Source organism: Pogonomyrmex barbatus, unplaced genomic scaffold (assembly GCF_055798465.1).
Source record: "Pogonomyrmex barbatus isolate J1 unplaced genomic scaffold, ASM5579846v1 scaffold12, whole genome shotgun sequence".
In the NCBI taxonomy this organism is placed as follows: Eukaryota; Metazoa; Arthropoda; class Insecta; order Hymenoptera; family Formicidae; genus Pogonomyrmex; species Pogonomyrmex barbatus.
Genome location: NW_028297108.1, coordinates 7,410,671 through 7,428,127, shown reverse-complemented (window position 1 = coordinate 7,428,127; position 17,457 = coordinate 7,410,671). Strand labels below are relative to the sequence as shown.

Here is a 17,457-nt window from a genome sequence, read left to right as displayed (position 1 = left end):
CTCAAGATTTACGTCGGATTGCCTCGCGTCCGCCGACGTACGGCGAATGCGCGCACGCGGACAGACGAGTAGGGAGAACGTTGGAAATTATCATCCTGCCAAGTCACGGATACTTGACTGGCTATATAACACGAGGGAGTCGTGCACCGTGGCAATAGGAGCCGCTCGTTCTAAAAGTCCGGCATAGAAATCTCTCGCTCTCTCCACGAGCGCGAACGTGCATAGCCAGCCAGCCAGCCAGCCAGCCAGCCAGCCACCGACGACGACACGACGACGCAATGCAGCAACGGGACAACGTTGCAACGTGAGAGTTCCAGCCAGCGATGGTCTCAAGACACTTGGAATCACCTCGTTGAAAACCTCGAATTGTTCCGAACATTTGCTCGAACGTATTTGAGAGGCTTGAGAAGGCAAATTCAAATTTAATAAAGAATCTCATACGGCAAGATGTGCCTGGAAAAAAATATTTGCAAGATTTTTATAAATTATTTAACAATTTGAAATTACTCTGTCGTATATCTAAAGTTACTTGAGTCCGTCTACTATTCATCGCTAGTTGCAACGACGCGACGGCTACAATCAAAACGCATGAGCCGCACTTGTATGCAAATTATAGCTAGCTGCGCGAGATGCAAAGAGAGAGAGAGAGAGAGAGAGAGAGAGAGAGGGGGGGGACATCTCTTTCTGAGATTAGATGCGCGACGTTAATCTTCATCGTGCATCTGGTTAATTAATAACCGAGTTAATGACAAGGCGGTCGGGCTAGAAGTATAACGTGGAGTTGCTCCCACGTTAAAAGCGAACGAGCGCATTTTGCGATGCTCGACGATAATACACAGACAATGAGCAATGAAGCGAAAAAAAAAAAAATGAGAAAGGAGGCGGACACGGATAATTTTTCGTTCGATGATGCATTGTGTAGCATGCGTCGGGAAATACGAGTAAATGAAGCGAATGTAGAGCGCGAGCTCTCGTTGTCCGCTCACGTTTGCAGTGACATTCATAGAAGATAAATGATGCTAAGAAACGTCTTCGAAATGTATAAAATGTTCTCAGATAAGATTTTCACTCCAATTATAATTGTTAGTAATAATTAAGTGAAGATTAATAATGTAACACTACAGATCTTCAGTAATCAATTTGATATGCAATTATTCCGAAATTATACGTTATTAAAAATAGAAAATTTTTCTCAAATTGAATTTGGACATTACGGTTAAATAAGAGCGTTATCTCGTTTACTTTTAAAAATTCATTATTTAATAGGAAAGGAACTTTATCGATAATTCTCGACCCAAAATCATGCATATATTAATAAGTTATGATCTACACAGGTTTATAACAATACGGTAGATTTAATCCAATTCTGTTCTGTACGACATAAATCTTCATGCGAAGTGAAATCGGAACAGAAAGATTAAAGGCATAATTGCGTTTTCACTTTATCGACGTCGCGAATTAAAAACTCGTTGCAAACGTCTCGAGGAGGTGACGATCTCTCGCGTAGCGGTGCGGAATATTTTCGCCTAGATTCGCCTAGATCTGATCGAGTTGCATCTTAAAATCGGGGAAAGGCAAGGCCACATTGACTTGGGAATGGAAATTCCAAATGACACGAGCGATTTGTAAGAGGCGTAAAAAAAACGTCGCCGCGGCCCCCGCTCGTCCCCGATAAAATCACTCTCGATAAACCGCATCGCGCGGAACAGCCGCTTTGCGGAACGTAGGAAAGAGAAGTTTCACTTCGCTTCGTTATATCGGCGGCTCGGTTCGATATAAAGGGTGAAGGGGGGGGAGGGAGGAAGGGATCGCGCACCGCGCTGAATATCATTAAGTCGCGTGTGTCCCGTAATGATATTCAACGACAATCTCCATGGGTCTCCTGATGGGAGGTTCATGAGGTTAAGAACTTTCCAGGCTCGTGGCTGGAATACAAAGTCGGACGGAAAAGAAAAAAAAAAGATCCGCTCGTTGCGGAGAGTCCCGGTCGGCCATGGCCTCGAAAGAAGGATCGACTCGGTTCGCCGACTTTCTTGCCGTTTGCAATAATAATTAATACGAGCGAGGACGACGAGCTCCGCGGTATTTTATCCTAGCCCTAGGATCTTTGTCCTGCGAAAAAACGCGATGGAGCGTGACTTCCATCTCGATCTCACGCGAGCCGGGAGTGAAAACGCGATTAGCGTGCGAACAATCCATTGTTGCGGCATTGTTTCAACGGACGTGTATCGGAGATGACTGTTTTAACGCTTTTAAATACTTTATATCTCAAGAATCTAAAATTGCAGAACAATCTAACTGTACGATATTAAATATTGACAAAAATAATATTATTTACTTAGCCTTCGACCGCAATAAAAAAAAATTATAAAAACTATTTTCAATTATAAAGCATCAATCAATTTTCTTACAAGACACATTCGGTATAATTTTAAAAAAATTTATATCCTTCCCTTGTCCCAAATAGAATATAATTTTAAGCAGAATATATTCACATGATTATTTTCTTCTGGCTGATTATTTTCACTTTTCTTTCAAGAAAGTTCTAATATACGCGAACGATTCCTATTTTTCTGGAAATGGATCACTTAAACCGCAAACTTTCGCATCTCTGGGATGAAAACTGCCTCATGTTGAATCTTTCCTCGATATAGATATATATCATTGTGACTGAAATATCATCGTTATATCTGACTTGGATGCAATTTTCTATGCAATTTTCGAGAATATTACGCGTTGCGTTATCTACATATTGTGAAATATTTCTTAACGAAAAACAAATCGACTTGTAAATCATGCGGTCGGTCAACCGTTCTAATCCGTGCTAATAGAACAAATTACAATTTCATCATGAAACCTGCGTGTAAAATTGAAGAACGCGATTGAAAACTGAACACAGTTGTATTGCGGGAGGAAAAGTGCAAAGTGTGAAATATATCTTTGGCACTGTATTTGCTTCGTATCCAGCACTTTCAATCCTGTAATCTCGAATTATCCTCGAGAGGAATAAGTTCGCAATCGGTTCATTACACTCCTACGTCACCGTTCGATCGCCAATTCATTGTTTCTTCAACGGGGAGGCTGGCTAATCCTTCGTCACGGATGTTGTAAAACAATCCGCGATTGCTTAGTAATTGATTGTCAGAACCGCGAACGACTGTTGCATTTATCGCAGGCATCGCAGATACTAACGAGCGCGAATACGATATTCTAAATTTCTCTCCCCCCCTCCCCCCCTCCAATCGTTGACGTCGACATGAATAATAGTACGCCAACTAATACTGCAGAATCGTATCTCGGGTCTTTAACCTTATCGTGCATGACTAGTTATGCGCCAAAGGGAAGAAATGTACAACGTGTATCAATGACAGCCAACAAAAGTAAAAGGAATAAACGAAGGAACTCTCCGTTTCAACGAGGCTGAATTTTTTATTAATATTCTGCAGTAAAAATATATCTCTGCATAATACAAGGAGATAAAAAAATTAAATAATGCTATCTTGAGTCAGTAGTCTATGAACTATTTTGTGATTTCATCTCTATGAATAGACCGAGTGTCTGGAAAAAGTTTATTACCGGCTTAATTTACAGAAATCATAATTATAGATTTAACCATGTAAGGTTGCTTTTATATGCACAACTGATTTTACATGGAGGATTCTCCATGTAAAGTTGATTTATAGTAGCATTAGCGGGTGCATTAAACTCATTAAACGTTTATTGTACTTGTACGTTTCTGTTGCGCTATCTCCGTTTTTACTTTCTTTTCAGGTGTCGACCAGCAGAGCTACTTGGAGGCTGCTGCTCGTCTGTTGCGCGATATTGCTTCTGGGCCTCCTCCAGAACGTCGAAGGTAGTTCACGAGAGATTTCTGCATTCCTTCTGCACTCCCGGCGTCTAGTTTCGTTACGATCTCTCTGGAAATCGTGACGATAATCTGCATTATTAGAACACACAAGTGGGAATCGGGGTTATCGTTGCATCGAGCCCTACCGATGATTCATTGTCGAGCGGTTATTGACGAATGATCGGTAACGTAACGCGTCCTTTCATACGGAATAATTTAATCCTCAATGACACGGCAAAAATAATTTCTCCACCGACGCTTTGATTACATAAATTTTTTTTCATCGATCGAAACGACAACCTATCGACGGCGCGCAAATGGCGGGCGGTCTATCAAAAGCACAAAAGCGAGGAAATGTGGCCTTCCGGTTACGCAAACTCTGTACAGGCTGTTCCAAAAAAAAAAAAAAAAAAAAAAAAAAAAAAAAACGATAAAAGAGTCCCCGTGTCATCGTCATCATCGACGATATTGCATCACATATATATGCAAAACGATTGCAGAGTAATCGATTCTAACGGGTGAAAGGCACCTGCCTTTCGAAGTTTCGTGTCGTATGCGCGTGTGTGAGCGCGAAATCTTACGCAATACTGAAATGCATATTCGTTACGTAACCACCCGTAGGAAGAATCGGAGCGAATTTACGTAATTACACGGCGATTGTGTATGTGTGTATCGTCAGGTACGAGAAAGAGATTCCGTAGGCCGACGACTTCCGCCCCGTCGATCTCGAGTGATCAGGAGGTCTCAGCCAGTGTCAACAGGTTCAAAGTCACGCGAAATCGTGTTAGCAACAAGAACACGAAGAACGAGCTTCAGCCTGGGAAGACGAACGACTATAAGGTAGACATAACAACGTTTGCCAAATTGACGATGATGTTATAATCAGACAGTATAAGTCGTTTCTTCCACGTGGTTATTTCAGCGTGGTTATTTAATTACATTTCTTTTCGAAATTAACGATTGCAGGCTTGAGGTTGCTCAACGCTCGTCGTTTTCATCCGCGTAAAAAAAATGATTAATAAACTTAAAACTTAAAGTTAACGAGCTACATTTTCTTCTCTTCAATTCTTAGCGATGAAGATGGTTTGAAATAAACAAGATATCCTTTTTGTTTTAGTATTATTGATATTTGTATACTTTTTACTTTTATAAAACAGTGTTTCAAGAAATACCATAATTTTTATCATAATTTTTAATCTAATTGTAATTGAAACTTTTGATAATTCATGAAATAGAAAACTTGTAGAATTACATACATTCTGTACTAAGTTTACATCCTCTTCGTCCGCAGCTCGTATGCTATTACACGAATTGGTCCCAGTATCGCACGAAGATCGGTAAGTTCCTGCCGGAGGACATTCAACCTGACCTCTGCACCCACGTTATCTTCGCCTTCGGATGGCTGAAGAAGAACAAACTAACCAGTTTCGAATCGAATGACGAAACGAAGGACGGCAAGATCGGCCTATACGAGAGGGTGGTAAATCTTAAAAAAGCCAATCCGTCCCTGAAAGTCCTGCTTGCGATCGGTAAGTCTATTTAATATAAGTCCATTTCGTGATCTGTCCGATTTCCAAGATTACCGCTAAATTATTAACGTAATTGGTAAGCGATGTAAAAATAACAGCATTATTTTCTGTTTTACCTGTTACGAACAGGCGGTTGGTCCTTTGGCACGCAGAAGTTCAAGGATGTGTCCTCGACGAGATACGCTCGGCAGACCTTCATCTATAGCGCCATACCGTATTTGCGAGATAGGAACTTCGATGGTCTTGACATCGACTGGGAATACCCGAAGGGTGGGGACGATAAGAAGAACTACGTTTTATTGCTGAAGGGTAAGGACTCGCCTCGGAAAGGGCAGCAACAATGCGAAATTTCCGAGACTGGAAATGTCAGCGCACGCCGATCTTGATAAGACGATTATTACCTATTGTTTTATCTTATATAGACTTACACGAGTTCAACATGCGAAACGGCACTTGACATTTTCATTCTTCGTGTACGTCGCCTATGTTCGTCACGTTGCGGCTTAAATTCATTTTTCATCATTTTCCCGCAGAACTGCGAGAGGCTTTCGAAGCGGAGGCGCAGGAGAGGAAAAAAATACGTCTCTTGCTAACCGCTGCGGTACCAGTTGGACCGGACAACGTCAAGAGCGGATATGACGTGCCGGCTGTGGCCAGGTATAATAAAAGGGTTTTCAATTAAAAATGTAGAATAAATTTACAAAAAACGGTACACGCGTTAACAAGGAGCTAAATAAGTTAAAATAATTAATTAAGTTACTTAATAAAGAAATAAAGTCGAATTAGCGTGATTACAGTATCAAATTAATATAAAATTAAATAAAAATTGGATGTCACAAATATCTTGGATTTTCTACACAATCAAAAGTATCAAAAGTAAATAATATTTTTTATTATTATTTTATGATAAGTTGGAAAAACTTGTAATATTTAATTTTATCTTATTCAAGAAACATATAATTTTATTCAAATGTAATTTAAATGCAAAGTGTGACACACTTTACTTTATCATTTACTTTATCTGTATTTGTAATAACTCAATCAAATGATAGAGAAATATTTGGACAAAAATATCATCTTTTCATCTACTTAGTTACTTGGACTTCATCAATCTCATGGCTTATGACTTCCACGGGAAATGGGAGAGAGAAACCGGTCACAACGCCCCATTGTACGCCTCGTCATTGGACTCGGAATGGCAGAAACAATTGAGCGTCGACAATGCGGCCGTCATGTGGGTCAAACTGGGAGCACCGAAAGAAAAATTGATCATAGGCATGCCTACGTACGGCCGGTCCTTCACCCTTTCGAATTCCGCCAATTTCCGCGTACACGCCCCGGCTAATGGTGGTGGAAAGGCGGGCGAATACACCAAGGAATCCGGTTTCCTTGCATATTACGAGGTGCTCAATTTGCATTTGCGATAAATTCAAATCTAGATCTCGAATATCTAAACTAACAGTCCAGATATTAATTTATTTATTTTATCAGCAATTAAAATTGCATTGTCGTTTATTTAATTTCTTTTTTATATAAATTATACAAGATACTTATAAATCCCTATTATAATCCCCAAGAAATATCATAAACATTTACATGAAACAAAAATTGTCTTTTAATCAAGATAAATTCTGCCTTCAAGTGAAAACAGGGATTACGATTAAATTTATCTTGTTATTTCAGATCTGTGAGATGCTGCATAATGGTGCCGCTTATGTTTGGGATGATGAGATGAAAGTACCTTATCTGGTGTATAACGATCAATGGGTTGGCTTCGACGATGAAAAGTCTATCAGAAATAAAATGCACTGGCTGAAGAGCAAAGGCTATGGAGGTGCAATGGTATGGACGGTCGACATGGACGACTTCAATGGTACCGTTTGCGGCGGAAATGTTCGGTATCCTCTGATTGGCGCGATGAGGGAGGAACTTAGAGGTATTTCGCGAGGATCTAACGCCAAGGATGTCGACTGGACAGCGGTTGCCACTACTATCACAGAAACAATCGTGAAGAAACCGGAACCCTACAAGATTGCCGTTTCAGAGGTGCTCAGCAAGTCGAAGAAGCTTCAGAAATCCACGCAACTAGTTATTAATACTCCAATTCAGGGTAAACTTTTCAAATTAAATTGTTACTAAAATTATAAAGTTACATTTCTGTTAACTTATATAAATTCTTGATACAATGGCACTACTTCCTTGATATTTATATGATTATTGGAAGATTATTTTGCCACATAACAATTTCTATAATCAGAGGTGAACTATCTCGTAGTGAAAGTCTTTTTACACGTTGGCAGAGAGAGAAGCACAAACCATTTGTTACCTAACAAATTGGTCGCACAAGAGGCCGGGAATGGGACGGTTCAATCCGGAAGATATCGATCCGACTCTCTGCACTCACGTGGTATACGCGTTTGCCACTTTGAAAGATCACCTACTTACTGAAGGAAGCGATAAAGATGCTGAAATGTACCAGAGACTGATCGCACTCCGTGACAAGAATCCAGACATTAAGGTACGTTGCCAAATTGCTGGTGAATAATCTTATGTTTAAAAATTCAAAATTCAAACTTTTACTTCTGTTATACATTAAATAAATTCTTATAAATTATTATCTTGATAAAAGTCACTTTTTGTAAAAATTATTTTAGTTGAAACATTCAACACTCACTTATTAATTTCTCCCAATTTTAAATCATTTTAAAAAGAAACCAATTGATTGAAACTTAAAGCACAATATTATTTAAATAAAGCGATTATTGTAATTAAACGCAAATACTTATTTATAATTTGTAATGATATTTTTAGATTCTACTTGCAATCGGAGGATGGGCATTCGGTTCAACGCCCTTCAAAGAGCTCACTAGTAATACGTTCCGGATGAACCAATTCGTCTACGAGGCTATCGATTTCTTGCGAGAATATAAATTCGACGGATTGGATGTTGATTGGGAATATCCAAGGTTTCCTTTATTACACACACATACATATATATATATTTTGTATCTCGTTAGAAATATAACGTATATAATGTTTTCTGAATTATTTACAGAGGAGCCGATGATCGAACGGCCTACGTTAATCTTTTAAAGGAACTCAGACTGGCTTTCGAGGGCGAAGCAAAGAGCTCCGGCCAACCGAAATTAATTCTGTCAGCTGCGGTGCCTGCGAGTTTTGAAGCCATTGCTGCAGGGTAAATATCATAAATATCGTGACTAATATTGACAAAAATTAACGTAAGCGCAACATAAAGAAAGGAGTAAAAAAAATATGCTCTTGCTCTCTATATTTTTACTCTATTATTTTTAATACAAAGATTTTTAGTTTGTCAGATAATTACAGTACTCTTCTTCAGGTACGATGTCCCTGAGATATCTAAATATTTGGACTTCATCAACGTGATGGCGTATGACTTCCATGGTCAGTGGGAAAGACAAGTTGGTCACAACAGTCCACTGTATCCCTTAGAAAGTGCTACGAGCTATCAGAAAAAGTTGACAGTGGTAAGTACAAAAATGTCACGTTAAAATATTAATCTTTTTAGACTGCTATAAAATTTTTATTTGATTTTTAGGATTACAGCGCACGAGAATGGATGAAGCAAGGAGCGCCAAAGGAAAAACTCATGATTGGAATGCCTACGTACGGTAGATCTTTCACGCTGGTTGACAAGGATAAATTTGATATTGGTGCACCAGCATCTGGTGGCGGAGTGGCAGGAAATTTCACCAACGAATCTGGCTTCTTGTCTTATTACGAGGTATGCTGCAATATCGTTTCTAATATATAATATAATATTCAACGGTGTGTTGCGCTTTAATTTTTAACAATATTTAAACAAATTATAAAACAACATTTATATTTTATGTTTTATGAATTTTTTATGCAAAATTACACAGTAAACTTTATGTTTAAAAAATAAATGATAAAATAGTTATTATGATCGATCAAGAAAAATTATTGAATTATTTCTTTACATATATGTTAACATAATTTTTTTTATTAGAATAAATATAACACAGTCTTCAATAAATTAAAATTTTTTATATCAATTATATTGCTCGATCTAATCTAAATAAGTGTTTCATAGGTTTGCAGCTTCTTAAACGAAGACAATACGACTCTAGTATGGGATAGTGAGCAGCAAGTACCATTTGCGTACAGGGATGATCAATGGGTTGGATTCGATGACGAAAGGAGTCTTATTAACAAGGTACGCATATCTTTGAATCTTTCAATAAAAACTTTTTATTTTTTATTTGTTCGAAGATTGAAGAATATTTAATATTATCTTTTTAATACAAGTTATTATGTATATATCTCGTATATTTACGTATATTTTTGAAACTGAAGTTATATCCTACTTACAGATGACTTGGCTTAAGGAAGAAGGTTTTGGTGGCGTGATGATCTGGTCAGTCGATATGGATGACTTCAGAGGATCCTGCGGAGCAGGAAGATATCCATTGATTAAAGCGATGAAGAAGGAGCTGCAAGACTATAAGGTCAAACTAGAATACGATGGTCCTTATGAAACTACTGGGAGAAATGGAAAATATACCACTAAAGATCGTAAGTGAATCACGTGTCGTAAATTTTAACCAAAGGACATAACATGAAGATAATATCACAAAAATAAAACACTCTAAACTCTCTAAAATTAAGGAAATTTATGAAACATATTACAAGTGATTGCAAAAATAAATTTTGCAGCGAACGAGGTGTCGTGTGATGAGGAGGACAATCATATATCCTATCATGCGGACAAGAATGATTGCACAATGTACTATATGTGCGAGGGCGAACGCAAACATCACATGCCCTGCCCTGTGAACCTGGTCTTTAATCCTAACGAGAATGTTTGCGACTGGCCGGAGAACGTCGAAGGCTGTTTACAACACACGCAAGCACCACCTGTGTAAAAGCGAGAAACAATAACAAAGTAAAATTCTCCGCGGTATGCAAAACTGTAAAAAATAAGAAACGAAAGCAAGAGGAAGTCTAGAGAAAGTAATTTTATTGAAAGTGTTCATCAATTCGCGAACGATAAGTATATGACCATCGCGCATCGACGAGTTTTATCCTTTTTACAAATTTCTTCTTCCATTATACATTCTCCTACAAGTACCTTATTGTCTACATTTCTTTATTTCTATTTTTAAGGATTTTTTTTCCATTCTCGTGTATTTTTACCCTCGCCATTTGTATAAAGCACAAGTGAAATCATGACAATTACGTTTGTAAATAAAAATAAATTCTTGAAATTGTTATTTTTATTATTCAATTTTTTTCTTTTTTAACGTGTGCATTTTTTTATTTTTTTTTTATATAAATATGGAAACATAACAAAAAATGCATTTATTTATTTAACTACTTTTATTGATAAATCTTACATTATAGAAAAGATCACATTGTGAACTTTGAAGACTAGGCCCAAGAAAATTTGTGATATAAATTCTCTTCAGTTAATTGGCGATGAAAATGAGGATGAAGAATTTGACAATGGCTAACCAAGCTGTCGCCAGCCGCTCATAATTTCCCGAGCTAAGAGCGGACGCTTGGCAAGCGGTGTGCGGTGTGCCCAGAGTTAGCAGGACTTTGTCGGAGGAGTATGATGGAGTTGTTTCCGTGCACACAGCACGGCCAGCTATAGTTCTGAGTTGTCTAGCATCGGATTGCGATGCCGTGTGGATCTGTCGGGATTCTCTGAGCCACCTACGCAGCCACAGACTCAGCCACGCAATCTCGCAATCGCATTCGAGCGGATTGCCAGACACTTGTAATCCACCTGAAGAAAAATTTATTATTAATGTCTATTAATACATATATATATATATATTTTTTTTTAATTATTATAAAAAATTTCATTATTACAAAAAATGTTATTTAAAATTTTATTACAAAATTTGATTTTATTTTGTTGGTATTGTATGTTACAATCTTACCGGCCACCATGTTGGTCCCTACAGTCTCCCAGGAAAGATTCCCGTAAATTATCGACGGACTCAATTCGTTGATATGATTGTTTCTTAGGTCCAAAGTAAGCTGCGACAATCTCTTCGTTAACGATAGAAAAATATCTGATTGTAATCGTTGAACGTGAGTGTCTTTTATTCTCAATACTAATTCTCCGCCTTCGATAGTGGAGAATGCTTCGGAAGAGATCAGTTCAAGATTATTTCCGGTGATCGTCAATTCTCTCAATTGCTTTGTGAAGACGTTTTGTATCTGGTTTTTCAACAGGTGCTCTGTCACCTGAATCTCGACCGTTCGAAGCGGTAAACCAGACAGTAATTGACGCAGATGAAACCCGTCGGCCTGCGGCCACGTTTGAATTCGCAGATGTTTTAAATATTTTAAGGGTTGCAGACAATCCTTGTCTACTGATCTGGTGCGATTTAGATTTCGTAAGTTTAATTTTTCTAATCTTGGGTAGCCCAGGAAGCTCTCTTTCGTCAGTTCCTGTAAAATTATTAAGCATATTATTGTTCTCAGTGTTTTCTTCTAAAAAATTTTTAAGTAGAAGAAAAATGCTTTTTTTCAAATATTTTAAATTTTACTAACCTCGATTGGATTGCCAGAAACATCGAGTTCTCTCAAAAGACTCAATCTAACACCAGGCATCGATGTCAACGAATTATTCACCAGTAAAAGAATCTTCAAGCCTTCTAAATATTGAAACTGCTTTTCAGTAGTCTCGTCGACATTGTTGAAAGACAAATCCAAGATATTTAGATTCGTCAATGGCAGTAACGGTATGCTCCTAAGGCCGCAGTTAGCTAAGTAGAGTTGTCTAAGATCAGGCAAGTAATGAAATAACTCTTTAAAGTTTGCCTGGAGAGTGTTTTGAGATACATTCAGGCTCAGTAATTTCCCCAGGGAAACGAATGAATTATCTGGCAGAATAGTCAGACGATTTTGCGCCAGATTCAGGGATACCAGCTGAGAAGTCGGGAAAGCAGTCGAGTCAAGGTGATCCAGGAAATTTTCCGCCATGTTGAGGTCCCTTAGAGTATAGCCGACTTCCAAGAATGACGACGATGGCACGACGGTAAATTTATTGTGGCTGAGATCGAGGATTTCTAATCTGGTGCCCTCAAAAACGTCTTTCGGTAACGAACGAATCTTGTTGTTTGAGAGAATTAGGATCCTGAGATTTTTTAAATTTCTAAACTGCTCCGTCGACAATTGCGTTATTTCGTTTCCACCGAGATTTAACCACTGAAGGGATTCTAAACCGTGAAAGGATTGCTTGCGCAATGTGTCTATCCTGTTATTGCTTAGATCTAGTGTTTCCAAATGAGGAAACGCAAATGTTCCTGGAATAATGTATACACGTTGTTTCAAAAATTGTATGTGTTTGGAAAAAAATCTACTTTGCATTATAAAACATCTAAATCTATTGTATTTTTTTTAAGAAAAGACCGCATTTGCTCACCAGAATCAATCGTTGAGAGAAAATTGTTTTGCAAATGCAAGTTCTTTAAATCGGGTGTTCCATAAAATGTATCTGCCGATAAATGGCTAATATTGTTAAATCCAAGGTCCAATCTGGTAAGATTATTCATCATAGATCCCGAGTCGACGAAGGCGATCGCATTGTAGGAAACATTTAAAGCAAAATCGGGACCGCCGATCTCCGCGATAGCACCCAAATCCAGTACGGTCAATTTATTAAACTCTAAATGGAGGAAACGCAAGCTGGACAAACCGTACAACGCGGTTCTCTCCATCTTTTGTATCCGATTGTAAGCCAAAGATATGGTCACGAGCTTTGGACAATCCACGATGGAGTCGGATGTCAAGACTCTTATGCGATTGCCGGTCAAGTCGAGAGACAACAACTCTGTTAGATTATGGAAACTTGATTCTGGAATTGCCTCCAGAAAATTGTATCCCAACTTGACGTCCCTTAACTCCGGATGCACGCTTGAGAGAAATATTCTTTCAGGCAAGTAGTGTAGCCTATTTGATTCCATGTTGATATAACGCAGCTGTTGGAAGGAGTAAAAAGCTGTCGCCTCGATTGTCTGGAAGTTGTTATTATCTAAGACCAGCCATCGAAGATTCGAGAGTGGTCTGAGTGCACGCTGAGGAAAGACGTCTGTAGCGAAGGCAAAACTCAATTCGAGAATATCCAGACTCTCTTCGAGACCAACAAAGCAGTCGTCGTCGAGTTCCGTCAAGTGATTGAAGGACAGGCTGAGCTCCTTTAATTTGCCTAAAAAAAAAAAAAAGAGTTCTATTAAAGATGGATTCGCATACGTATAATTATAACATTTGCACATGAAAAGTCATACTGGTTCTTATGACACCGTATAAATCAAAGCAATTTGATTTATATCGTTGGCTCGGTGTTGTGTCGGTGACACAATGTATCGATTATTTCAGACGATATGCTATACTTTCGCAACAGAAATATATTACAGACGCACCGGCTCCCTTGAAGGTCTCGGCTTTCAGTTTCGTCAGGATATTGTTCCTGAGCAATAGGATCTCAAGGTCCTCGGCCCACTCGAAATCACCCGACTCGACGTGAGAGATCTTGTTGTAACCGAGATTCAGGTGCAGTAGCCTCTGGCATCTGTTTCGAAAATTGATCGTCAGATACATCGCATCGAACTTTCTTCCCGCTATTAGGATCTCATATTATTAGCTCGTACTGTGTGATTTATTTTGACCTTTCACGGTCTATCTATAGAATATTACGCACACATTCACGCGAACATAATGTAAAAACATACGTATCAATCAGCTACTTGCTTTTGCGTTTTATAAATAGATTTTTATAGAAACGGAACAATAATAATGGATTGATTTTTTTATTTGTGCCTCTGCCTTTTTTCTCAATTTGGATTTATAATAAATTTAATTAATAAGTTTAATTAATTTTATTAAATTAAATTTTAATATTTCACATCTTTTACGTTTTTTTTTAACTTTTGTAACTTGTAAATGATAAAGACACCTGTTATAAATGTTTTGTTATCATAATACGTGTGCTCAAAAATTTTATTTAAAAAATTTTATTTTGTAAAAAGCTTCTTTTTAAGATACATTTCATTGCGTGTTAGAAATTAATTGTTATGAAAAAACTCTCTAAAAATATCAAAATTTAAAAGCAAAACACATTTTATGTAAAACATACAAAACATACAAAACAAAAATACCTGGATAAAGCAGCCACAGGTACTGCATCCAGACTGTTGGTTGCAAGAGAAAGAGCTTTTAGATGTTCCGCAAATTCTTGAAAAGCTTCGCCAGAAATATTTCTAATCTCATTGTTAGCCAAATAGAGATACGACAATGTTCTCAATTGGCTGACAGCGCTCGGTACCGCCGGCAGATCATTATTTTCCAAATTCAAATATTCGAGAATATCTTCCAAACCACGAAATGCTTCTTTGTCAACGTTTCTAATACTATTCGACGACAAGTGGATTCTTCTAGCCTCAAGACGATCGAACATTCTGCTTGGCAACGAGATCAGTTTGTTCCCAGCTAGATTAAAATCTCTGACCTTCATAGTATGATTGCTCAAGATGGGTGTCTTCATCCATTCGATGGAATTTTCGCTGATGTCAATCAGTTCTAAATTGGAACTACGAAAATCTGGTAGTTCTAGATATTTAAGGTCATTTCCTCTCATATAGAGCCAGGTTAATTCTTTCAGATCTCCCAAGGACTGTGGAAATTCTTTCAAGAGATTATTATTAATGCTCAAAGTGTGCATGTTCGGTGGCAAACAATCTTTGGAAAGTTCCTCAATGTTATTACTGTCCAGATTCAACCATACCAGGGAAGCGAAGTTTGAGAAAATCTTGGGCACTTCAGTGATCGAATTATCGCCGAAAAATGCGTTTGTCAAAGTTTCCTTAGTGCGACCCCAGTCACCATCCAACGACGTTAGATGATTACTAGAAGAGAGAGAATTAAGAATTAATAATAAAGTTCACAATTAAAATATACTTTATTTTTAAAACAATTTTTCCCAAAATAAATAATACCATTCTTTTTGTATGTAACTTTTCTTATAGAAGTTATAAAATAATAAAATAATAATAGTGAATTGATTTTCTATAAATAAGCTTAAAAATAAAAATACAGGAAATAAAAGAATTTGCAATTATTGTTGTAACAAGAATGTTTTGTTTATTAATAAAAATTTTAAATTTTAGTTTTTAAAACAAGGAATTTTATTATAGGCTAGATAATAAATTTGATAAATATATAAAAATACAACAGCGTTAAAATAAAAGATTTCAAGTTGTCGCATACCTATGCATATTAAGCCAGTTTAATTTCCTTAAATCACGAAAAACCTTGAAAGGCACATCCTCGAGAGAGTTGTAGCTTAGGTCCAAGGAACGTAGACTGTCCGTAACACCTCTTACAAAAAGATATAATAAAAGTATTAATCTGTTAATCATTTTTTTTAATTTGACTTAAAAAAAATGCAATAATGAATTAAATTACACAGAAATATGTTTATTTTTTATTAAAAAGTTTGAAATAAAGTTTGAAATAACTTGGCTTAAAACATTTTATAATAAATACTTTATGTAAAAAATAAACATTTTTATTATGGAGAATTATGTCAGAGTATAATCAAAGAAAGAAGAAAATAAACTTACAATAGAGATTTATCACCTATGCTGGATAATCGATTGCTCATTAGTCCAAGAGCCTCGACACCTGCGGAACTTGCAAGTGCGTCATTGTCCAACATTTGTATCCCGGAACCAGCGATGTCTAATTGTGCCACATAGCTCACCGATACATCTAAAATGTTTTCGTATTTTATTTAACTTAATTATATTTTGAAATTTTTTTCTACATATATACATATACATGTACTTTGTAATAAAAAGAGAAAAATATATAAATTTATGTATATATAAAAAAAAAAGAATAAAAAGATAAAAGAAATAAAAATAAAAATATAAATCCATTTATAAAATAATTATAAGCATAATGTAAATAATGATAACAAAACCGTATATAAGAATACAAAGTATATATACTGTTATAATAAAATAATCAAGAAGAATTTTTCTCACGTATAATAGTGATGATAAATCTTTTATTGCATACCGGGAAATCGCGCAAATGGAACCCCCATACAACTAATGTCCATCTTCGTGAAATCATCATCATCGTCCTGAACCCAGCACATGCACATAGTATTAAATGTGCAAGGAACATTGTAACATTTTATCACACCGGCGTTCCAAAGAAAGAAGAATAATATATTCATAAATCGTATCACGTCGAACGTCATCTATAAGTGCGCAAATAAAAAATAAATTTTTTGTTGCAATACAATATTTTTTAAATAATTGAAAATAAGAAGGCAATAAGAGTTTTATTCAATATTTGTATTTTTCTCGCTGAAGATGGCTCAATATAGAGCCGAAACGATCGAACTACCGTCAATGTTATATTAAGGAATTTGTTTACCACGTAATAAGTATTTTTTAAATAAATTAATACGCGTTTTGATTCTTATTGCCTTCTTATTTGCAATTATTGTAATTTTCAAGAGTCAGTTAGATATAAATTTTGTTAATAATATTTTTTAGACATAATTTACATTAACTTTTAGTGTATTCAAATTTCCGAATTTATTTCAATATTAATACTTCTTTTAATTTTTTTTTTAAATTTACATCTTACAATTTTAAAACAAATATTTTTTGAAACAATATAATAAAAATACTTTAAAAATGTTAAGATCGTTTTTATTAGATTAGGCTTTTACTTTTAAATTTGCATAACTATTTTTATGAGATACAAGAATGTTTACCTTTACTCAAAATTCTAAACTAAATAGTATCCTATTTCAGAAAATTATTATACTGCCAATTATAATGATATTTGACCAAACCTTGTCAAAAACTAGATCCTGGGTATTAAGAAATCCTTTTCCAGAAACTAACGTATGTCCAAGGTTTGAAAGACGAGAGACTCATCTCAAAGCTTTTCAGGACACTTTCATAGCTTCTACCCTGTCCGAGTGATCAGGAGGCAAACAAAACCTGTCGAAGACTCGGCTCGTGGACGACTTCCAAAGCGCAA

The 17,457-nt window shown here is 36.5% G+C and overlaps 2 protein-coding genes across 5 annotated transcripts in view; one reads left to right on the top strand and one right to left on the bottom strand.

Annotated features, from left to right (window-relative positions):
• Cht7 (chitinase 7) overlaps positions 1-10,653 on the top strand; it is a 26,945-nt gene extending 16,292 nt beyond the window's left edge. Inside the window, exons 2-16 of the mRNA XM_011638844.3 lie at positions 3,772-3,853; positions 4,527-4,687; positions 5,139-5,376; positions 5,506-5,685; positions 5,910-6,033; positions 6,470-6,779; positions 7,060-7,486; positions 7,677-7,894; positions 8,188-8,342; positions 8,432-8,572; positions 8,735-8,882; positions 8,954-9,139; positions 9,470-9,592; positions 9,750-9,951; positions 10,093-10,653. Of these exons, the coding sequence (XP_011637146.2) occupies positions 3,772-3,853; positions 4,527-4,687; positions 5,139-5,376; positions 5,506-5,685; positions 5,910-6,033; positions 6,470-6,779; positions 7,060-7,486; positions 7,677-7,894; positions 8,188-8,342; positions 8,432-8,572; positions 8,735-8,882; positions 8,954-9,139; positions 9,470-9,592; positions 9,750-9,951; positions 10,093-10,301 (2,904 nt within the window). The 3' untranslated portion in view covers positions 10,302-10,653. The remainder of the gene's footprint in view (positions 1-3,771; positions 3,854-4,526; positions 4,688-5,138; positions 5,377-5,505; positions 5,686-5,909; positions 6,034-6,469; positions 6,780-7,059; positions 7,487-7,676; positions 7,895-8,187; positions 8,343-8,431; positions 8,573-8,734; positions 8,883-8,953; positions 9,140-9,469; positions 9,593-9,749; positions 9,952-10,092) is intronic.
• LOC105427194 (uncharacterized) lies at positions 9,690-17,457 on the bottom strand. 4 transcript variants are annotated; one of them, XM_089071955.1, is made up of 11 exons: positions 17,267-17,457; positions 16,474-16,660; positions 16,014-16,161; positions 15,658-15,768; positions 14,550-15,296; positions 13,815-13,963; positions 12,818-13,600; positions 11,944-12,698; positions 11,325-11,841; positions 10,773-11,167; positions 9,690-10,293 (listed from the first exon to the last, which is right to left on the bottom strand). In XM_089071955.1, exons 2-10 carry the CDS (start codon positions 16,658-16,660, stop codon positions 10,845-10,847), a joined length of 3,720 nt encoding a protein of 1,239 aa, XP_088928081.1. In that variant the 5' UTR covers positions 17,267-17,457; the 3' UTR covers positions 9,690-10,293; positions 10,773-10,844. The 4 variants fall into 4 exon arrangements, with proteins under 4 accessions (XP_088928081.1, XP_088928082.1, XP_088928083.1 ...); XM_089071956.1 differs by having other exon boundaries at positions 9,690-9,823; XM_089071957.1 differs by having other exon boundaries at positions 10,891-11,167.